Source organism: Macrotis lagotis, chromosome 7, assembly GCF_037893015.1.
Source record: "Macrotis lagotis isolate mMagLag1 chromosome 7, bilby.v1.9.chrom.fasta, whole genome shotgun sequence".
In the NCBI taxonomy this organism is placed as follows: Eukaryota; Metazoa; Chordata; class Mammalia; order Peramelemorphia; family Peramelidae; genus Macrotis; species Macrotis lagotis.
This window is the reverse complement of record NC_133664.1, coordinates 158525259-158550539: the sequence shown is the minus strand read 5'-3', so window position 1 is coordinate 158550539 and position 25281 is coordinate 158525259. Positions and strand designations below refer to the sequence as shown.

The following is a 25281-nucleotide window of genomic DNA, read 5'->3' as shown; positions in this document are numbered from 1 at the left end:
GGGTTCAAATCTGGTCTCAGACACTAAATAATTACCTAGCTGTCTGGCCTTGGGCAAGCCACTTAACCCCTTTTGCCTTCCGAAAACCTAAAAAAAAAAAAAGCGAAAGGAAAAAATAAGAAAATGGAAAGACTAGCTAAACTCCAGAGAGACAAACCAAGAGTATGGGATGAAAGTTATAAAGCAGTGCAACAAAAAGTGCAGAGATCTTGAGAGGAATGAGTTTCTAACTTCTTCTAGCAGAGACCGAAGGATCCCTTATTCAGTATGTTATAGTTCCTTTTTGTTATGGTTCCTTTTGTACATGGATTAAATTGGAAGTCCACTGGGATCCCTTCCAACTCTCACATTCTGTGGTTCTGTAAAATAGATGCAAAATGGAATAGATTTGTCAGTACTTCTATATCAATGCATTCTCATAATGGATGACATTGGAATCACCACATTTATCCTATAACACTTTAGTACCCAATGTACCACATGAAGAAATGGAACTGTCACTTAACAAAAAATGAAATTGAGAACAACTAAAACAGTCAGTGTACACAGAAGAAATATCTACTACAGTGAAATATTTTTGAAAGCTCTAAGTGATTATTTTTCATGATGCCTCAAAAAAAGGGTAGGATATCAAAAGATTGGGGAGCAATCCCCAATCATATAACCGAATATAAGGAGCTTGAGAAGGCATTAGTAGTTACCAATAGATATGTCACCTTTCTAATTCCTCTAAAAAATCATTTTTAATACATCAACATAAGTATAGAGAGATGATATTATTGATGAACTATGAGAAGGGAAAAGTTTTGAAGAAAGTTTCTTTCAGTCAACAGTTTTCCATTTGTAAAATTAGCTGAAAGACATCATTGTGAAAATAGTTTATTAATTACCAAAACAAAAAAAAATTGGGAAAAGCTAGTGAAAACTTACAACTTGACTCCATTCTACCCTTGTAGATTCACTTTCATTATTTACCACTGTATAGTCTGTCTTACATTTATACTCATCTACTTGATGTTCCCAATGACATTGTCCCCTTTTGTGCCTTTGCAAATTCTCTCCCAATGGAATTTTCTCCCTCCTTATCTCCATTTCTTGAAGCTCTAGCTCTCTTAAAAATTCATTTCAAGTTCCTATTTGAATCTTTTTTCTAATCTGCCTATTAGTACTTTTCTGTCCTAAAATACTACATATGTTTCTGTGTAAATATTATCTTCTTCCAGAAGAATGTAAAATCTTTGACTGCAGAATCAATTTTCTTTTTTTTCTTTCCCCAATTCCTAGCACAAAATCTACATCATAGTAAGATTCAAAAATATGTTGATTAAACGGAATTTAATTGTAGATTATATGAGATTGTTTGTTAAATGTAACCACAGAATAAATTGTTATCCTCAGATTATCATAGGATCACAGGTGAGTTAGAAGGGACATGATATCAACATAGAGTAAGGCAGAGAGAGGGAAGGATATTGTTCAAAAGTATTTGCAGTTTTGGTATAAAATGTCTAGGACAAAGTCTATCTGTAGAGCTTATACATGCTATTTTTTTCAAACCTTAGGAAAAAAATAGTTTATCCTTGAAAATGTCTATAGTCTCTTAGTAAATGTCAAGTGAGATATTGTTTTTCAAACAAAATGCTAGATAAATGCTTAGCATTATCAACCTAACAGTTTAAACAGCAGAAAACACATGAAAAAAACATGCTAAGTGGTCATTTCTTTGGGAAACTCATTGAATCAGCCTATCAGTACATATATCTTGAACAAAAAACTTATATATCATTAAATGTGTCATTAAATTGGGGAAGATAGTACACAGAGTAGTTGGAAAGTGGAGGTGGTGGTATATCCATAGAATATTCTCCAATGAGCATGATGTTCATGGAAATGAAACCAAACAAAGGAAGTGAAGTTAGCTAGAAACTCTAAGCCTTCCTTAAAAAGAGGTATAGGCAGGATTTTTTTATTTTTGTTTTTGCTCTACATTCCAGTCCACAAATTGGAGGAGAGAGGCACAACAGCTGGTGGGAATAAATCTTAAATCAGAAATATGAAGTTAGTTCCTTGAGCAAACTAAGGAGAAATCTGCTCCTCATAGAACAGATTCTCTTTAGTCTAATTAGTTTTCAGTTTCTTGGTACAGCAAGCAGAGTTCATATTAAAAAAATATTGTTTGGTTCTTCATTCAACAGGATGCTGAATTATTCATTCATCACTTAGATTTATAGCGAAGCTGCTACAATTCATGTTTTTTCCTCCTGCTTTTTTCTCTCAACATACAGGGGACAATAGAGAGCAAATAGGTTGAGCTATTTCCATTTTATCAAACTATTGATGTTGCTGAAGGGCAGGACCTGAAACTCCAGCAAAGTTAAACTCTCCCCAGATTAGCAGGCTTCCATCTCATCATCAGCTAATCAACAAAGCAATACTTTTTTTTTAACCAATCAGCAGCCTTCCAAGTATAACAGCTAAAGTCTTCCTGACTATGCCTGCTGGTTTCCTCTTAATTCTTTTTTCTTACTATGTTCTTAGCCCCTCCCATGTGGTACTTTACTCTCTAAGTCTCAAATCAAAACATCCTAGTGGTCAGTGACATATTTTCTTTAAGAATTAAAATACATTAAATGCAACTTTCTGTCAATTAGGAAATTAACAATCCTTTTACCCTCCAAATAGTTATTTTATTTCCACTGTTTTCACTTTTTTTAAGTGACATGCAAATAAAATGAGGAACCATGATGTCTTGAAGTCCACTGTTTTCACTTTTTTTTAAGTGACATGCAAATAAAATGAGGAACCATGATGTCTTGAAGTAACAATAATCATTTTTTTAATCACAGTGCCAGGAACATCATAATCACTTAATAAATGTTGGCTGACTAAATGCCCTCAAACCAGTCTTCTGAGGCAATTCCTTTGAGGCACACTTCTCTGTCTAATCCTCCAAGGCAATCTGGCCATTCAACTAGCATTTATTAAACTGCCAGAACTCTGTGCTAAGCACACAAGAGGCAAAGAGAGGCAAAAGATGACTCCTTATCACAAGGATCTCAGTCATTGCCAAGACAATGTAAAAATAACAATATACAAACAGGTTCCGTGTGGGACAAATTGGAGATGCTCAGTAGCAAAAAGTCACTAGCTTTACCAAAGATGGGGAAAGCTTCTTACAGAGAGTAGAACATTGTTAGCTAAAATCAGTAAAACTCTGAGGTAGAGTTGTGTCTGTTTGTGTGTGTGTGTGTGTGTGTGTGTGTGTGTGTGTGTGTGACAGACAGACAGAAAAAATTCTAGTTAATGGGGGCAGGTTGTAAAAATACTCTTTTCTTGTAGCTGAGTTGTCTTATTTGAAGAACATCAAGGAAGACAGTGTGGGAAGTGTATAAGATGTAAGAAGACTAGATAGGTAAAAAGGATTTGAATAGCCCAATAGAAAAAAAAATTTTCTTTGATTCTAGGAGCAATAAGAAGTTACTCAAATTGATTGAATGAAGGATGACATGGTCAGTCTTGGACTGTTTCATCCCAAGTGAATTTTATGTATTTTTCACATGCAAAACTTCATTTCCTTTCCCTTCTAGCAACCAAACTTTGCATATAAGGGGCAGTAATTAGCATCCTTCCTTATTTAATTTGAACTTTTTCCTTTTCATATAAGTCCTTATTCTCACCTGTTATTCACAGAAGCAGTACCATAAAAATGGGAGAAAAAGAGATAACTTGTAATTTAAAAAATGTTATTATTTATATTTGATTTGATGATATCACTAAGGAAATGTATGCTTGACAAAGGAAATGGATATATATATAAACATATCCTCTTCTTTGCATACCTAGAGAATTATATTTGTGAAATGGAACTATATCAACTTTTTCCAATATGTTGGTTTAGTTTTGATGAATTTTCCTTTTCAATTTCCCCTTTTTTAATTAAAGAATGACTTTATTAGTTGAGGAGGCAGAGGTGATATACTTTAGGAAATATAGGTGATGTAAAAGTAAAAAGCATCAGTAAAAAAATTAATTAAAAAAGATGTTCTAATCATGAAGTGACAATGAGGGATAAGAAGCCAGAGGATCTCATTTATACCCATTAAATACTTAAAAGACAGTAGGGAAAGATTCTACTTCATCCTCTTAGGAAAATTTATGGGTAGATTGAGTAAAAGTCACAAAGAATAAAAAGTCATACTTGGATTTAGGTGATTTTTTGTCCTAGTGAACAGAATATTACATATTGAAGTGCAAATCAATTTGTTAAAAGATACTATATGAAATAGAAATGGCAGTAGAGGCCTTTTGTTGTTATCTGAAAGACTTTAAAGGTATCCATAAAAATACAATTTAATTTGCCTTCACACCAACTGTAGATGCATTTCAACAATTTTTCTCTTCTGTCCCTATCAAGCTTCTTCTTCTTTCCAGATATACACATACATTACTTATACATACATACATACTTATACATAAGTATTTGAAGAGATCATTACTAGAATTAAAACCTTAAAATTTTTATTAGATTTAAGCTCTAACAATATGAAAATTATCTAAAAATTAATCACTACTTCTTTCAAAAAGTAGAAAATCAGTAAAAATTAAAAATATGCTTTGATAAAATAAGTTAAAATTGTCGATGTCTTTTGTGATTGATAAACCTCTTACTAGTTTTCCTAGAAGGATGCCAGTCAAGAAAAGAATAATTTTAATTATAAAAATCCCTAGAAGGAGTAAGGAAAATAGATAGGATTGTTTTGTTTGTGGTATCCATAAAAATACAATTTAATTTGCCTTCACACCAACTGTAGATGCATTTCAACAATTTTTCTCTTCTGTCCCTATCAAGCTTCTTCTTCTTTCCAGATATACACATACATTACTTATACATACATACATACTTATACATAAGTATTTGAAGAGATCATTACCAGAATTAAAACCTTAAAATTTTTATTAGATTTAAGCTCTAACAATATGAAAATTATCTAAAAATTAATCACTACTTCTTTCAAAAAGTAGGAAATCAGTAAAAATTAAAAATATGCTTTGATAAAATAAGTTAAAATTGTCGATGTCTTTTGTGATTGATAAACCTCTTACTAGTTTTCCTAGAAGGATGCCAGTCAAGAAAAGAATAATTTTAATTATAAAAATCCCTAGAAGGAGTAAGGAAAATAGATAGGATTGTTTTGTTTGTTTTTCTCTCCCCTGGAGTTCCTCAAAAGCTTAAGGCATGGATTGGTTTTCTTTATGTTTTGTTTCCTTTTTTTGATTGCTTGCCATTCCTTTGATGGTATAGAGAGAAGAAATACCTCAGAGAATAGCATTTGGTTTATTCAGGGCTTTTTTTTATTCTTAAGGCTTATATAAGTCAAGAAGTTAGATAGAGACAGGGGAAGGAACAATATAGGCAAATATAATACCTACTATATTTTGTATCTGATATGATCTTGAAATCAGCTATATTTTTAAGTTTATATAGTACAAAATGAAAAACTTCACCCCTTTGTTCATCTACCACCAAAACAGTTTCAGTCCTTGTGTTAGGTTAGGATCTCTTAGCTCTCACAAATTTCTTAAAGGAAGAAATTTATAATAATATTTAATGAAACTATTATGGTGAAAGAGAACTTACATTCCATACTTTCACTTCAATAAAACTAAATAAGATTAAATATGATTTTATAAAGTGCCTTTTTTTGCTTTATAATACAAGTAAGCTATAAATTCCTGATTAGGACAAATATATTTCTTTGGAATTTGTTGAAAATGTGATAGGCCATTTCTATGAGGGGTAAAAGCTTCTGTAATTCCTTCATCTCTATTGGCTCCCTTTCCTACAACCATACTCAGTTCTCTTCTATCCTAAGAACAATTTCACTCATATGATTTCCTTTATCTCTTCATCCCATCACTGTTACAATATATTTAAAAATATCCACACCTTACTATACCATCATATCATACCCCCATTTAGTTGTTTACTGAAATTGCTCTCTCCAAGGTTATTTGTGACCCCTTAATTGCCAAATCCAGTGGCATCTCAGTCATCAATCTCTTTGAATTTCCTGAAGCATTTGACAATTTTTTGAAATTCAATTCAGGAAGAATTTATTATACTCTTGATGCCCTTGCCTTTTGACAGTCCATTTCCATTTAGCTCTCCCGTCCAACTACTACTTAAAAGCCTTCTTCATTCATTCAATTTCTTTCTTTAGAATCCTAAATGTGAGTATCCCTTCTCTAACTATTCTGAATTTTTGACAGTTGTCAACCTCACCATCCTTCTTGATATTAACTGCTTTCTCAGTTTCTAAACAGTTTTTAGCTATTACTTTGAAATATCCATTTATAAAAATTTAACCACCAAATTTTGAGATACTGGATGAACCTTAGAAGCTCTCTAATCCACAGAAGCTTTGATCAAGACTTTCCTCTCTATATCATCACTAATAATGTGCTACCAAGCCTCTGCTTAAAGACCTTTAGTGAGAGAGAATTCATTACCCCCTGTGGTTGCACATTGCACTTTTGATTGACTGCAACATTTCTTTATTACTTTGATCTGATGTCTTCCTTTCTATTTTTGTTCTCTGAGAGTGGTCTAATCTCACTCAAGCCCTGGGCCTCACACTTTGGAAGTACTTTATTCCCTTGACTCCTTTCCTTCCTATTGGATAACTCTTCTTAGAATATCTATTTTCGGGTTTGTTTGTTTGTTTGTTTTTGCAAGGCAAATGGGGTTAAGTAGCTTGCCCAAGGCTACACAGCCAGGTAATTAAGTATCTGAGACCGGATTTGAAACTGGGTACTCCTGACTCCGGGGCCCGTGCTTTATCTACTGCACCACCTAGCCGCCCCTAGAATATCCTTTTTTTTTTTTTTTTGGAAAGGCACCTACATCAGCAAGATCTCCATTTCTCTTCAGGATGCATTTTTTGCCTTTCCCAGGCTTTCTTTATCATGCCTCCAGGCCTACTTACCATCACTTTTGTCTTGTTTCTGTGTTTCAGCTTCCTTCAGATTTGAAGTAATGTCTCCCCCCCATTAGAATATAAATTCCGTGAAGGCAGCAGCAGACTTTTCTATTCTTATATTTGTATTCTTAGAATCCACCGAGATCTAAACAAAATAGTTATCCCTTCTACACTGTGACTTTCCCTAATCAAGGTTTTGTTTGATATCTCAGATGTCAGCGTGAGAAATTCAATGAGAATTTTTAGGGAGTTTTACTTAAGTTGCAGATAACATGAAAAAGCCAGCAGATAACACAGAAAAAAATTAGAATCTCAGAAATGAATGAAATAAATGTATAGTATTGTTAGTATTGTACTCTGAATCCCTAAGATGTAGAAGTGATAACTACTCCAGATGAGGTCTCAGCAAAATAGATTATGATGAAACTATTTATATCGCTTTTCTAAATATGATGATAATGATGATGGTGTTTCTTTTGTTCTCAAAGAAGTCCATGACATAGGGGAGGTGATGCCATGACAAGAATATGAATTGCATTTCAGTGAGGGGCTGCTGTGCTAAGTCACCAGTCTCACTTTCTCCTCCGGAATCATCTGGGTCCAATGGTCAGATATGATCTAGGATAACTGGAGATGGTCCTGGATGTGAGACAGTCAGAATTAAGTGACTTGCTCAAGGTCACGCAATTAATAGCAAATGTTTGAGACTGGATCTTAATTCCAATCTTCTGGACACCAAACCACTCTTTCTATCCACTGTACCGCCTAGCTACACTTGTTCTAAATATGACCTCTCTCTTAACACTCCAAGGGATAGAATTAATTTGTAATCACTGAATTCTTTTCAAATCAGTTCAGCAATCATTATTAATTAATTAATTAATTGAAATTTATTATTTATTAATTGACCTAAAGTATAAAGTTCTAGACTTTTACATCTACATTGTATGTGACGTTAAACTGCATTCAAATATGAAAACTACCACAATCCCTATCTACAAGGAACTTAAAGCCTAATCAGGAGGAAAAAAAAACAAACATTCACAAATAAGCATGATATACATGAGAAATAATATGATCATGATAAATAAATCAGCAATCAAATTAATACCATGATATAATTATATTTCCTGGAAAGTGAATAACAATTGATTGCTCCATGGCTTGACTAAGCATTCTAATTATGCCTCAAACATTTTATCTATACATGTTTCCCTCCCAGATAGAATTTAAATTCCTTAAGAATAAGGGCTGTCTCACTTATGTACCAGAATTTAAAATCAAGTCTGGCACATAAAAATAAAGAACTTAATAAATCCCTTTTTTCTTAATATTAATTCCAGGACAGAGTCAAGCAATGGTGAACAATGTGAACTGCAAATATAACATTTTTTAATGAAGTTAATTAACAAGGAGGAAACAAATACTTACATGATAATCATTCTTGAATTAGATTTCTATGTACAGGCAGGCCATTAAGGTGCTAATATAAAAAATCAAAATCAAAAACAAATTAGAAAATAAAATGAAAATGAAAAGAAATCATGACATCTAAATTAAAAGTATTCAAATAAATTATCAATGCAGGAAATTGGAAATGAATAAAGAAGACATTAATTAGGTACAGAATCCTTTTTTCTTTGTAATTTTAATACAAATAATCACCACATGGAAGAGAGTAAGAGACTAGAAATTGCCTTATCCAGTTAGTACTTGATGCTTTTGGCAAGTAGAGAAATATGGGAGACAAGGGAATTTCCAACTTAGAATTCAAGTTCATATACAAAATAATATGGGAAAGATTAGAAAAGATCATAATATTATCACCTTATGAATTGGAAAGAAGTCTAAAAGGGAAAAGCAAATGTATGTATTGTTTGATGTGAGACCAGAGTAGACCAGTCTTCTGAAAACATATTTGGATAAAACTGGAAGGAAGAAAACGAACTACAAAAATGAAATAGATTTATAAAAATTTTCTTTAATAGGGAAAGAATTGGGAATATGACCAGAATAGTAATAAAGAATATGGACCAGAAAATTTGGTATGCCAGGCATTAGTAAGAATATGGACAGTCTGCCTTCTTCATTAATAACTATGTCTTGAAAAGAGATTTAGAAGTGAGCCCTGGGGGCGGCTAGGTGGCACAGTGGATAGAGCACCAGCCATAGAGTAAGGAGTACCTGAGTTCAAATCTGGCCTCAGACACTCAGTAATAATTACCTAGCTGTGTGGCCTTGGGCAAGCCACTTAACTTGCATAAAAACCTAAAAAAAAAAAAAGTGAGCCCTGAGCATGTTGAATGGACCTTTTATCATAGATTCAAAGGAGTACTTAGATAGGAGCTGCCTTCCTTGACAATTATTAGAATGGTAGACTAGAACAGTGTCATAATATTAATGCTAGACTGGGATTTCTGGGAAACATTTGACAAAATTTATCATTTTAGTTGTGGCTACTTCAACTAGACTGGTAAATTAAACGACTGAATAACTGGGTGCAAAATATAGGAATTAAAGAGTTGTGTTTACCATAAGATAATATGTACATGTATAACCTATATCAGATTACTCGCTGTCAAGGGGAGTGAAGAGGGAGGAGAGGGAAGGAGAAAAAATGTAGAACTAAAAATCTTACAAAAAATGAATGTTAGCTTTACATGTAATTGGAAAATAATTTTAAAAATATTTTTATTTAAAAAAAGGAATTAAAAAGTTGATGTCAACTTGGTGGGAAGTCTTTAGTGGAATACTACAGGGATCTATATATGACTTTCTGCTGTTTTAAGTTTTTTATCAATAACTCGGATGGGGATAAATGAAATGTCTAGCAACTTTGCAAAGGGCATAGAGAAAGATGAGATAACTATTATGATAAAAAAGGAGTTATAATCTCATAAAATCTTGACAATTGAATAATAATATTATTCTAACAAATAGAACTTTTAATAATAATCATGTTAAATTCTGTACTTGCATTCAAAACTCCACTAGACATTTGGAGATTCAATATGGCTTAATTCAATTAATAAGTGAGAACTTTAGGGGACTGCAAGATTAATGAATCAACAGTTCTATATGATATCTAATAATAATAATAATGTAATAATAATAATTTGATATTAGGGTCTTAGGCCAAACTAAGAAAAGAATATTTTCTATTATGAGGAAAATGGTAATAGCTTTACTTTTGACCAAGGTCTGACTATATATATATGTATATATATATGTATATATATATATATATCTGATGTATTCTACTTAATTTGTAATTGCATATTTTAACATAGTGCCATCACTACCTTCCAACAGGATCCTCTCCAATTCATAGCTCATAAACTCTCACTAATCAGACAACAAACATTTATTAAGATCTCACTGTATAGCAAGCACTATAATAAGTACTGAGTATAAAAAGAAAGGCAATATCACTTTTGTTGTCTTCAAGGAGTTCACATTCCAATGGGGGGAAATAACAAGAAAGTAACTTTGAATGTGCAAAACATATATAGAATAGTTTCTGCAGAGACCTTCTGCAGGAAGGTGAGGAGACCAAGTAAAGAGGCAGGCTATTCTAGGTAATGAGGACAGCAAGTGCAAAGGTATAGAATCAGAAGATATTACATAGAATTAGAAGCTATGTTAGTAATTTGTAGAATTAGGGGAGGGAATATCATGTGTGAAAAACAGAAAATAAGGCAATGTATCTGAGAGGAGAGTAAAAGAGACTAGAAATTACATTAGCCAGCTAAAGCTTGATAACTCCCACCAAGTGAAGAGGTAGGTAATGGAATTGTCAGTTTAGAATTCAAGTTCATATGGAAAATAACATGGGAAAGATTACAATATTATCTCCTTATGAATTAGAAAGAAGTGGTGAAGGGGAAAATCAAGTAACAGCTTGATGTAAGTCCTGAAGTGACCAAAGTCTCATATTAGCTATCATTTCCTATGAGATTTTCTGGCTGCCCTAGTTTGAGAGTATGAAGGGGGAAAAAGAAGTATTAACTTTTCTGGTTATATATCACTTTTTACCAATAGAATATAAACTCCTCATGGGCAGAACTAATTTGGGGTATTTTTTGGTTCTCAGCATCAAATCCTAGTTTTTACCCATCACGAGTGATTACTAAATACTAAATAATTATGAAATGGAATTGAATTATTTCTTGATTTTTTTAAAAAAATATTATAATGGGAATAATTTTGACCAGTTTAAAGAATCCATGAAGGGAAAGTTCTCTTTTCTAATTTCACAGTAGTAATCTGGACCAGAGATTTTAGCATTTGATTATAATTTGTATAATATATTAATAAGTATACATACATGTACATCATTTACTTGAAACTTTTCTTTATCTCTCACCTTGTACTTGTTATCATTTTCCTCCTTATTCAGGGTTTATATTGTATATATTGTCTATACCACATAATTTAGCAATTGGTATATTATTGTTTCATGTTAGTAAATCTTATTTCCTCCAAGAAATTTTAAATTCCTAGGTGTTATTACCATGACTTACACCTTTGTTAAAGTATAGTAATAACATACACAGGAGGCACTCTAAATAATGATTATTGTTATTATAAATTACTTCATAATATAGGATATCATATGGAAATTATATAGAAAGTTAGACACTTGCTAGGTACTTATTTCTTTGGGGGAAATAAGAGAAAGGAGCAATAAGCAAACTTGGAAGGAGAAAACTTTATTATATTTTTAGAAAATTTTGGTCTTTTGTTTCATTCCTTCCTTGTAATATACTCAAAGTCATTCTTAACTGGCCTCCAGTACAGCCCAAGGTGAATTTTTATGATTTCATAACTCTGAATCAATTAAATATAGCTTGCTCCATTCTCCTCAGTTCAACTTTGGAGTTCTTCTGCATGGTTACCCTTACACATTCTAAATACTTACCAAAAGCAAGTTACATTCAGTATTAAATACTAATTGTCAAGATCACAATCTTAAAAATATTTTAAAATTCCTTTTACATTTACCTAAAATTTCTGAAAAATATATGATTTGAAAATTGAAATGATCATTTTCTATTGACCTTTTAGAATTAAGGGGGGTAGCTTTACATAGTAGTGAAATAAAAAAGTGAAGAGGTTATTTAGGTCTTTCCCCAATTGGTTAAAATTAAATAAATTTCATAAAATTACAAATTGAATGTTTTTTCTTTCTCCTTTCCTTTTTTCCTTTCTTCCTCCTTCCCATCCTTCCCCCCCTCCCTTTCTTTATTTCTCTATCCTTATTTACTTTCTCCTTTTTTTAATCCTCTCTTTTTTTTTAACTTGACCCTGACCTGTTTTTGTTAAATTAAAGAAGGTATAGTAGAGAGATGCTGAGGTCAAAAGATAAGGTTTTTTAGTCATTATTTCTCATGATTCCAAATTACTGAGCAGAATGTTTAAACCAATTCCCAGTCACAACAGTGTACTCTGTGTTTATAACATGTGTTTATTAAATACACCCAATTACTACATCTCATTAATTCCATTGCCCTAGCATCTGCTTTTTCTATCTGCTCTTCCCCATCTACACATTCATTTCCTCTTTCCAACACTATATCAGTTTGTCTGACTTTCCTTAAATATTGTCCTTAAATATTGTCTCTTCTTATCTTTTGCCAATCACCAATTTGATGGGTCTGCAATGGAAATCCATTATATCCATTATATAATTAGTTGAATTTTTAAGTTTCAAATAGTATCTGAAATAATCTTATAGAATAAAAGCTCATTGAGGAGAGAGCCTGTTTCAGTTCCAACATTGCTCACCAGTGCCTGTGGGTAGACTGGGTTTGACTCAGACTAGCTCCTTTGTAATTTAGTTCTGGTATTAAAACCAAATGACAAACTTACATGTCATTCAACCATTAACAAAAAGAGATTTATTTAACCATAGGAGAGGAAGAATTTTCAAGAAAGATATGCTATGAAGACACCATAAATTAAATGATTTAGTTTCACATTCTTTGCCTCTAATTTAGCCATCATGGTTTGTTAGCCCACAGAGGCTAACAAAGAGGACCTAAAGTCCCCAGTTCCTATTTGTATTAAAATAAACAGAAAATAATGTCAATGGCCTACATCTTTAGTCCCTTGATACAATTAAGCTTGAGCATGGCTTCAATGCATTTTAAAGAAATTAGTCCAGGGCACATGGTAGGGAACTCTGATAGATTCTTCTTACTGCAGCATAGAATGGGGCCTGGCACAAGGTAGGTATTTAATGTATGATATAATAAATGCTTATTGATTAACAGACATGATTGCTCAAAATAAAGCACTGGTAATATTATATTTTGATTCAAAATAAACTCTGCAGTATATTTCTCAGAAATGAGAAATATTGATATCTTTGATCACAGAGTAGTAGTTCAATTAATATATCATTTGGTCTATATTCCTATATAATCACCTCAATTCATGAAATATATATTAAGTATTTAATATATTAAACCAAGGTTCTTTGTTAGACCTTAACCCTTGTGTTATTTACAAGTAAAATGAAACAACTATAAACACAAATAACTGTAATACAAATTAGATTATGACAGAGTACATAAATAAAATTCAATAGAATGACATGAGAGATTTGAAAAGTATAGGATCATTTCTAGGTGGGAAAATTCAATTCAGTGAATACTTATGAAATACCTAAACCATCTGTGATAGATATCAGAATCACAAAAGCCTAAATTAAAAAGTCTTTGCCTTGAAGGGCAAAATATGGTCTTGTATATACAAGACAATAAATGAATAGCATGTATAAAGCAATTTAAAGAGCAATATCACGTGAACTAAACTTTAAAGGAATAGGAGAATTTTAACAAGCAAAGAGGTGCAAGGTCCATCCCAGAAATGGAAGACCATACAATAGCAATAAATTGAAGAAATGAAGGACATGTTTGGAGGATGATTGTCAATTCAATTTTTACTGTGAGCATAAAGTATGTGGTTAGTGTCAAATAAAAATATAGATATATAGATACATTAGAGTAAAATAATAAATAATAAATTTTTGTTCTGGTTTTATCAGACCATTTCTATTAGAAAAATAGTTTTGGAAGCTGCAAATAATTTTTTAAAAGGTAGAGAAACTGGAAACCGGGAGGCAAGTAGAGGTGGTTATAAAGTAGTCAAGTGAAGAAGTAATGAGATTTTCAACTGGGACACTGGTAATGTGCATCAGAAAGAGGTAACAGTTATACAATGTAGGTCTTCAATTGATAAATCTTGCATCTGACTAACAAATGAGGAAAGGTCAAACATGATCCAAAGGTTTCAAATCTAGGTGTGCCATATGGAAGAAAGGAAGTGACATTATAACTTTAATTGGCATATATTCAGAAAATATAATGGGAAAGTTTTTGAGAGATGATTAGTTTTACTTTCACCTCCAGAGTTACCTAGATTGAGCTGGAAATTTAGGACAGGAGCTCAGGGATATGATTAGTGATAACTTAGAGATAATAATTGAAGCCAAGATAATGGATGAGATTCCTAAGGCAGACAGCATAGAAGATGAGAGAGTTAAAAGTCCTTGGATCAAGTAGAATTTAATGAAGAAGACTGAGATGGTGGATTGAGAGATTACCTTAAAGCATAAATTATTGGGTTGGTTGTTATCCTTAGTGCTGAAAGGTGACCAAAAAAACATCATTATGTTGTAGTCAAAGTATAATATGTACAATTGTGACTGATAGAACAATATGAGTACAGAAGGGTTCATATAAATTAATGGGACCAACAATATGGAAGACTAGATATTTTCTCTGATGCATGGAACTTCTCAAACCTCTCTAGAACAGAAATTATATACCAAAGATAAAGCAACTTCAACTGTTTCTGAAACCTAGGGCCAGGAAAAGCTTAAAGGAAGGTAAGCAAAAAGCAAACCAAAAAAAATCCATGAACTGACATGTACCTTGACCTCACTCAGCACTCCCTCTCCCACCTTCCATACTACCTATAATAGAGCTGCATGAGTCTACACATAGAACAGACAGACAAGCTTGTAACCAAACCCAACCCCCATACCCCAGTCCTGCTTCCCTTTTTCCAGTGCCATGGAGATCAAGGCTCTAGTCAGTAGCAATTTCTAGGGCAGCAAAAAGACAGTGTTCTGGTAGACAACATTTCATGGAGGAGAATTAAAACATTTCATTGGAGGAGAATTAAAAAACTGGGAAATGGATAAGAGTAGTATCTGGGCTTAGAATTGAACTCAACCCCACATTCCACACACCTTTCCTCCCAGAGCCTGATAGAATTCAATCCTGTAATACCTATGTATCAGTTTTGCACTCTAGTACTGGGCCAAAAAATTGAGTAACAGAAGAAACATGATAAGACTCTAGAATAAGACACTACTGAGGAGGAGGGGATACAGAATATACAATATTCTCCTAAACCTGAGGGAATGAGATCAGTATTTCTAAATAATAATAAAAAAACAAGAAATAGACATAGAAAAGGAAATTCCATTCCAAATAAATTAAAAATGTATAAACTATCTGGGGATCAATCTACCAATCAATACCAAAGACTTGTATAAATTCAATTACAAAGTGTTCCTTAAAGAAATAAAGAACACCTTAGAGAGCTGGAGAAATATTCATGACAATACCAAAGTTAGGTTATTCTTTTTCTATTATGCCAATCAATTATGAAGAGGAATAATTTATGGATTTTGATAAAATAATAACCTTCATTTGAAAAAAATAAAAACAAAACTCTAGAAAATAGCACAAAAATGAAAAAAAGAAATAGAGATAAAGGGAAATAGTACTTCTAGACCTCAATCTAAATCATAAATCACCAAGGAAAATATTTTATTGGTTATAAACTATTGGGAAAATTAAACAGCAATCTGCTAGGAATCAAACTTAGACTAGCATTTATACCACATTCCAATGAGTATGTAATTCTGATATTAAAGAACAGACTTTAAAAGAAACCTAGAAAAGAAACAGATAATAAACCTTTGAGAACTAGGAATATGAGAAGTATTCTTAACCACAAAAGAGAAAAAAGTCATAACAGAAAATAATATGCATATACATATATACATAATATACATAGAAAACATTATACTGTGAAACTGAAAACAACCTACAAAGATAAAAATAATATGTCTAGAATAAGAAGGGAAGTAGTTGAATGAAGGAAAAAGTTTTCTATCAAATTTCTCTGATTAAGGTTTGGCATCCAAGAAAGATAATTAGTAAATTACATACATATGTTTCATGGGTATGTGCATGTGTGTGTATGTGACTAATAGCAATTCACCAGTACATATAAATAGTTGAAAAATATGAAAAAATATTTCTCAAAATAATTGCTAAGTTCACAACCAAAGGAAAGAATGCTCTAAATCACTAAGAGAAATGAATATCAAAATGAAGCTGGGAGTTCAGTTCACCTGCTGGAAATTAAAAATGACTAAATAAATAACAATAATCAAGGTTGGAGTGGTTGTAAGAAGATACAATAACTTGTTGATATAATTTTATTGGAGTTGTGAATAACTAAGCATTTTGGAAAGTAACGCGGATTATGTTAGTTTCAATGTTGCATGGATTGGAGAAAGATAGATACCTTTATATCAAATTTCTCTCATAGGAGTTTAATATTTAAGATTAGAAATCATAAATCGGTCTTTCTGTCTGTCTGGCTATCAATCTACCTACCTATCCGAAGCAATTAGGATTAAGTTACTTGCCCAGGGTCACATGGATAATAAGTAGCTAATGTCTACAACTGAATTTGAGCTCATGTCCTCCTGATTCCAGAATCAGTGAACTGTCCACTACACCGCCTAGCTGCTTCTCCCCATCATTTAATATTAATTACACACACACACACACACACACACACACACACACACACACACACGGATGAATGAAAGCATAGGAACAAACAAGTTCTCAAAAACTTGCCAGAAGTCACAACCACATGAAGAAATGTTCCAAATCACTAAAAAGAAATACCAATCAAAACAAACTTGAGGCTTTCCCTCATACCCTACAAATTGAGAGTGAGGGGATTACAAACATGGCAACATCAATGTGGTGTAGTTGTGGAATACAGGCACACACTAATACATTGCTGATGGAGCTATGAAGAACAACCATTTTGAAGGCAATTTGGAATTATGCAAATAAAGTTTTGGAATAATAGACTTAATTACCTTATACCCCAAGGAAGCCATCAATGAGAAGAATAAAGACTTCATGTACACCAAAATATTTATGTCAGAAATTTTTATCATGGCAAAGAATTGAAACAAAATGTATGCCCATCAATTGGGGAATGGCTAAATAAATTGTAGTACATGAATGTAATGACATAGTACAGTGCCACAGAAAATATCAGTATGTGTTGAATACAGAGAGGGAGGGAAATTTCTACATGAACTGATGCAGAGTAAAGTAAAAATAATCAAGAAAATAATCTATGTAATAGCTACAATAATGTAAATGAAAAGAGCAATCACACACCAAAATATTTATAATGAATATTATAAAATTATAAAGCTCAAGCATGACTCAAACAAAGAGATAGAAGAAGACAACCTCAACCCAATCTATCATGGAAGTGGGAGGTCAACAAGTGTTATTTATACATTGTACATCTTTTCAGACTTTTTCAGTGTATTGATCAAGTTATGTTTTTTTCTTCTTTAAAATACTCTTTGTTATATGCAATGGCTCTTTGGTGGGGAAAGGGAGAGATACTTCCTATAACCACATGACTTAAGAAGCAGATTATATCTATAAAAATTTATTTGAAAAAATAATAGGAAAAAAACAATTTTACCCTTTTTAAATAAATGACTTGAGAAGTGAAGATGAACCAGAATAGAGATAGTCTTGTTAAAGAAATCAAATTATCACAATAGACAAAAGGATATCAAGGAGGTATAATTTGTAAATTATTCAAAAAAGTCAGTCTTGATTAGATCTGAGAAGAAGCAGTGAATTTGGCAATTCCAAGTTAATTGGCCACCTTGGAGCATGTAATTCCAATAGATAGTTTAGTGTAGAAGCCTTATTGTGGAGACTGAAGAATGTGTCAAGGTTGAGTTAATATTCATTGAGTATAGATTATCTAGAAATTTGGTAGTAAAGAGGATAATAGCCTTAGCATGATTGAATGAATGCTATTTAATATATTAATATAGTATTCACATTATATATCATATATAAGTATAAATATAAGAGTGTGATACCTGTTTGTAAATAAAAAAGGAAAGCACATAATGATAAAAATTGCTAACTTTTATATAGTGCTCTCAAGGTTTTCAAAGTATTTTACAAATATCTTTTTTATCCTCATAATAATCATGAAAGATAAATACTTTTATTATCCTTATTTTACAAATGATGAAACTAAGGCTAACAGAGCTTAGGCGATTGCACAGCTAATAGGTTTCTGAGTCTGGATTTGATTTCAAGTATTTCTAACTCCAGGGGCAGCTCTTCTATATATAGCACCATCCATCTATCTCTCTCCTATAACTAAAAGTCTGTTTAATACTTAAACATTATAGCACAGTAACAGCCCAACAGTCTGAAAAGATTACAGTCCTCTTGTTCTCTCCTGAGGATGTCAAGGAGCAGTGGTTTGCATTTATAACTGGAGGTTACGATTTACTGAAAGAAAGAAAGCATGAATGAAAGAATTAATTAATTAATTAATTTAAAGATCACTATGATGGAGTAGCTATAGGATAGGAAAACATGGTTTAGCCATCAATACTTTTCTGACATAACAAAAATAAATTCATTGTCTTCAAAAGATCAATTTTTTTCAAGTGATACTTTATTCTATGAGGAATACACCTGCATCCCAACAGTGAAATTCAAATATACCTCTTTACTTTTCTTCCTTGATTTTTGCTAAGGTAGAAGTTATAAGCACAGGTAGCTAGAGGATTTACTTGATCACTTAGCATCACAATGCACTTTATGGGATTTTTTTCTTTTTTTAATAAGAAAAGGAATATCTTGACAAAGGTTACATCTTTTCTTCTGGAGTATTGCCATGTCAGCATACAGAATGGGTGTCTGATAAGTGGGGGGGTGGCACAGGAAGCTAAAAGAGAATAAATATGCAATACTATACTTTGAGATAATTTCAACAAATATTCTGTACCTCAAATGCCCATGTAATGTATAAGATAAAAGAATTCATTTTTATTTGGGTGGAGGGGGGGGAGGGAAGTTATTTCTACCACAGCTTGATAAGGTGACCTTTGAATATACGCTATAAACACATCCTAAAGGATTTGATGCCTTAGAGGTAATGAGCATAGAAATCTTAGGAAATAGCATTTTCTTTAGCTGCCATGTATTTTCCTAAGTCTATAGGAAAGATAATTGAAAAGAAAGCTTTCTTTTGGGGGGATTTTTTATATTTTTAGGTTTTTGCAAGGCAATGGGGTTAAGCGGCTTGCCTAAGGCCACATAGCTAGGTAATTATTAAGTGTCTGAGGTCAGATTTGAACACAGGTACTCCTGACTCCAAGGCCAGTGCTCTATCCACTGCACCACCTAGCCACCCCCAAACTTGTTTTTTAAAAAAGCTTTTGTTCTTGTGTTCTTTGTAGTCCTGTGTTCTTTTGTGTGACTCTTTAAGTAGTTGGATACAGTAAACTCATAAAAGTTTTGCTATTTCCTTTCATTTCATTTTTTTGATCTAGGCTACTGATTTTATTGATTTAGAGAACTCCTTGGATAGAAACTCCCTCTATTTGATACAGATTAATAACTTGCCTAAAACTTACAGTTTTAGAGAGGTGCTTAGATCATTTGGAAGGTGAATAACTTAACATCATATAAATTGTATATCTCAGAAGATGCACTTGAACATGAAACTTTACTGATTCCAAGCATGTCCTCTATCTATTGTCATGTTGTTTTCATTTTTCATTGAAAAAAAAAGCATAGCCAGAGAAAATAGGTTCAAATGCCAGGTCTGACACTTATTAGTTGTGTGACTTAAGGACAGTGACTTAACCTCTATGACTTCATTTTCTTCATCTATAAAATCATTGAGTCAGCTGAAGATGATCACTGTGTGGCCTTCCAGCTCCCCATCAGTAAAATTCTAATCCCTGAGTGCCACCAGCAGGTCACATGTATCAGCAAGTTACCAGTGGGTTACCAGGCAGGTGAAGTTGAATTATTAGTAGGACAGAAATTAGGGAAGGGAGAAAAGAACAAGAAGAAATAAAGGAAAAAAGCAGTATGAGAAAGCAGAAAAAAGAAGAGAGAAGAAAATATCAATTTAAAAGATAAGAACAAAATTATATTGTAAATTATTAGTGGAGTGATAATTTAGTGTAGATTAGAATGACAGAAGAGAAAGAAGCAAAAGCTTTTATGAGAGATCTTATTTTAGTCTAAGAGCAAGTAAATCTTTTTTCCCTTCATTTTAAAATGGACTTAGGGATGATTTCTTTCTTTTATTGCTTTCCTTAGTTGTGGAGGAGTAAGACAAAAGCAGTGAGTTTAGGCCCAAATATGATTTGCTTGTCTATCTCTAGACTTCTTTCCTAAATATTTTGGGCATATAAGCAAGCTAGACATGCATTTGGGAAAGATCTTTACAAAACAAACTAAACTCTCTTATCATTTATGTGATTCTCTTCTAGAATCAAGTGAGCATGAAGACAAGAGTACAGGTGTCTCAGGTGAGATGCCCTCCCAGCCTTATCCTGCACCAGTGTACAGTCAGCCTGAGGAACCAAAGGAGGATATGGATATAGTGAAGCCGACTAAGCCTGAAGAGAATGATGAATTGGGCCCATTGCCTGATAATTGGGAGATGGCCTATACAGAAAAGGGGGAAGTCTACTTTATTGAGTGAGTCTTGTATATTTGTATTCCACTTTGTCTTTAAAGGAACATAACAATAAATGATAGTGCCCAATTACAGTGCTGTGGAAAGAAAACACTTTAATTCCATTAATTTTTTCAATTTCATGCCAATGGGTTACGTGATAGGGCTCTAGGAAGGTGGAGAAGATTAGAAAAGCACAAAAAAGTCAATGGATAATGTCAATGATTTCATCAAGAATCATATTACAACTTTTTTTCTTAAAGGATAATTGGCTATGTAAACTCATTAAATTAATAAGAATAAATGTTATCAAAAAGGATATTAAAATAACCCAGAAAAATGAAGGGGAAATAACAATTTCTATATCAGAAAATTTGAATTCATAATTTCCCCTTAGCTACTTCCTAGCCATGTGAACTTGGTTTTAATTTGTCTAAGCAGCAAATTCTTCATCTGTAAAATGAGGATAACGTTTTCACTACATACTTTAAAAAATGTTGCTAGGAAATCACTGTATAACCTGTAAAGTATTATGAAAATAGCTAATTCTATGTGATTAGCTAGTGGTGACCCATTTTTCTAGGATATACCAGAATTATATTTTTTCTCAGGTCGTCAAAATAAGGGAAAAAAATGAAACAGTGATTATGAGCCTATGCCAGCTCAGAGATAATTTGCTTGTCTCCAGATGTGTCCTTTCTACAATGTTTCTCATCATTTCTCAAATGCATGAAATCAACACCACTTCCTGATGAAAACTGAGGATACCAGAAATAGCTCTTGAACATCTTTGTCTCCAAAATACAATTAATCACTTGTTGAATATTTTATATTGTATATCCTTTTTTATATTCATTAAAGTGGATAACCATTGATGTCCCTTTTCAGTTCTCAAATTCTGTTATTTTTTTTGGTTCTGATTAAACTGTTGTGTTTAATACAAATGTATTATAAAATGATTTCCAGCCAAAAGAAAAATAATCTTAAAAACATGTCCCAGTGGTGAAGCATTAAGAAAATAATTTGTTTTTCTTCATGCTCCCTTCTATGCTTCAGTTTATTTCTTTCCATTTATTTTATATCAATATGATATGGAAAACTATTCTGATTTATCAAAATCATTTGAAATGGTAATCATGAAATATGATATAGCAGAAATAAAAATTATGGTTTCTTTGGAGACTTGTTCCTGCTCTTCCACAGGCTGAATAAGAAACATCAGTCAAGATTCTTAACTAATCTGGACACCAGTATCTTCATCTGTCAAGTGAAGATAATATCTGAATATAATAGAGCTATTTTGAAGACTGAATAAGGCCATATAAGTAAAATATTTTATAATTCTGAAACATCATAAAAATTTAAAGTTACTGGCATTATTTGGACCCAATTTGTGATTTCAGTGCCATAGGAAATATGAGGAAATTTTATATTAATGCAGATTGTCACCCACATGCAACCTGTAGACTTAGAAATTTGCTCAGAAGACTCAGAAGTTAAGCAGCCTACCCATATTCATGCAACTACTGTCGAAGCTCTAGAAGCAAGACTTCTGTCTTTTGTCTCCTTGCATCTCTATCTTTATTTCCTGGTGCTTATTAATATTATTTTCCTGACATTTCTTCCAAGTATTGGTCATCTTATTTATTCTCTCCATTTTTCGTACTTATTTCTGAATTCATGAATTTAAGCATCAAATTCTTTTGTATCCTTTACTCAGGATTCAAAATTCCAAGATCTTTTTTTGCTAAGGAATTTAGGTAAAATGTGGGTTTCTACTATGTCTTTACTAACATATAGGTAAAAAGATGATAAGTAATACTATATAAGAAAGAAGAAATAGTACAAATTTCATTAATGATCCATTGTTGTACTCTATAGGGTCTGGTACACTAACAAAAGGGAAAAGAACTGAATTTTACTAGTGTTTACTAGTAACAAGGGGAATAATTTGAAAAGTATGATTACTGAAAAAAAACAAAAGCTCCCCCTCATAGATAGAACTCAGTTTCAAAATTGAAATTATCTAAAATGCTCAGATTTAATCCTTGAAATTAAATTGCCTAGGGGTGGCTAGGTGGCACAGTGGATAAAGCACCGGCCCTAGAGTCAGGAGTACCTGAGTTCAAAATCCAGTCTCAGACACTTAATAATTACCTAACTATGTGGCCTTGAGCAAGCCACTTAACCCTCTTTTGCCTTGCAAAAAAAAAAAGCTAAAAAAAAAGAAATCAAATTGCCTTGAACACAGTTTGTTCCTGTCAGATTGCAAATAGAAATTGTTTATTATATTTTTTTAGTTTAGCTAGGTGGTACAATGAATAGAATACTGTACCTAAAATCAAGTGGTCTTGAGTTCAGAACTCCACCTGTGAAACCCTGAGCAAATTATGTAAACTTTGTCTACTTCAATTTTCTCCTGTGGAGATAAAAAGAAATAGTATAAAGTATTATCATCATTATCATATTCATCATCAACATCATCATCATCATCATCATCATCAAGCACAACCTCATCCCTATCATCATACCTAGAGCCTAGTAGCATAACACTGTACTTGACCCATAGTAGATGCTTAATAAGATGCTTAATAAGTTTCATTTGGCTTTAATCTGATACCAGATTTTATTTTCATATTCAAGAGACACCATATAATCTTACATTATTTTAAACCAAATCCTGGTTGAATGAATAGGTATTTACAAATTTGTTGTCTAGAAAAGACAAATTACTGCCTTTTCCTTAAACAATTTCAAACCATGCTTCTGATAATAAATTCCCAAAAGTCTTCAGGGTCTAACATGGGTTCCATGGATCAAATGTAGCCCAAATAATTTTTCTAATTTCTTAGCCCACTTGAACCAGAGGGCCTATCCACCTGCCACTTTAGTTTTCTGAATATTACTGGCTGTCATTCCTGAATCAATTAGTAATTGTAATTGAAGTTGAACATAATTAATTACATAATTATATTCATATGGTCCACACACATATATGCATCTCTATTCATGAAGCCCATTACTAAATTACTTAACCTGTCCTAATGAGACAACATTAAGCACCAGATTAGAACATTGTAGGCTAAATGTCATAGAATTAAAAGAAATTTAGAATGGGAAGTGACTTAGACATTATCTAGTCCTACTCCTTCATTTGACTAATTAGGAAACTGAGGTCAAGAGAAACTAAGTTTACCATAACCAGAAGAAGAAAAATTGGGATTGTGAGCTACTATTAAACTTTGCTAACATAGTGTAAAAAGCTAGCTCACAAATGAAAAGTCTGTCCTTTTTTACAGCAGTCCTTGCTAAAGGCCAGCCTTTATTCTAAATTCCATTATCAAATTCTCTGACAGATTTATTAAAGCTACAAAATCCACATTTCCCATCCAGTAACTCAGAACAACAGGACACAATGAGAAATATATTGATCGAGATTCAGAGATTCTGTATTCAAATCCTGTTTCTAACATTTATTTGTCACATGTGTGATCCTGGACAAGTCTCTTAAACTTCCTGGGACTCAGTTTCCTCATCTGTTAAATGAGGGAATGGACCCAGTAGCCTCTGAGTTCTCTGATCCTAAAATGCAATCTTTTAGGAAATAACAAGATTGTTGCCTAGATCACAATAAGAAAACCATAATGTTCAAATTAGTTGGAATGAGATATTTGTGAGGATCAATAAGCACACCAATTTTGAGAGAAATTGTTAGTTTAATACAAAAATTGTTTTAAGCAATGCTGAAGATGCAAAACAGAAGCATTGTTGTAAATAGCATGAAATTAAACTTGACAACTAGATGACAGAGTATATAGACTGACAGATCTAAATCAAGGACTCCGGGATTCAAATTTGAGCTCATACACTTACTAGCTGTGTAATCCTTAGCAAATCACTTAACCTTATTTACCTCATTTCCTCATCTACAAAAATGACCTGGAGAAAAAAAAAACTGGTAAAGCCACTCCAGCATTTTTGCCAAAAAACTTCACCTGAGTTTATGATTAGGAAATGACTGAAAAAGAAAGTATCTGTCCTGAATCCAATGATCCTATATTTCCATAATATCTTGCTGGTTGCCAGAGAGAAATACATATTTAACTTTAAGAATACAGCTTCTGGATAAATATGAGTGTGATTTTGAAGAGTTGCTTACAAAGTATCTCTTAGTAACATAATTTACTACCTACACATATGCTCCTCTTGGAACTTCAAAATATTATTTTTGGGGGTCTACAAAGATATAAGTTAAAAGGGCCTAGTTCCCATGCAGATATTAAGGTCTCATTGAATATCAGGTAGAGAAATCCATTTTTACCTCTCAGAAAACGCAAAATAACAAAGTACTCATGGTAACTTTGGCCTTCATTTGAATGGTAAGATTTTAAGCCAAGTCTTACCTTCCCATAAATATTGCATATAGGTCTTTGGCCTATAG

At 32.6% G+C, this 25281-nt stretch overlaps 1 protein-coding gene across 1 annotated transcript in view; it reads left to right on the top strand.

Annotated features, from left to right (window-relative positions):
* Positions 1-25281, top strand: part of MAGI2 (membrane associated guanylate kinase, WW and PDZ domain containing 2) — a 1847576-nt gene that overhangs the window by 1218171 nt on the left and 604124 nt on the right. The window contains exon 5 of the mRNA XM_074194021.1: positions 20653-20863. Coding sequence (XP_074050122.1) covers positions 20653-20863 — 211 coding nt within the window. The remainder of the gene's footprint in view (positions 1-20652; positions 20864-25281) is intronic.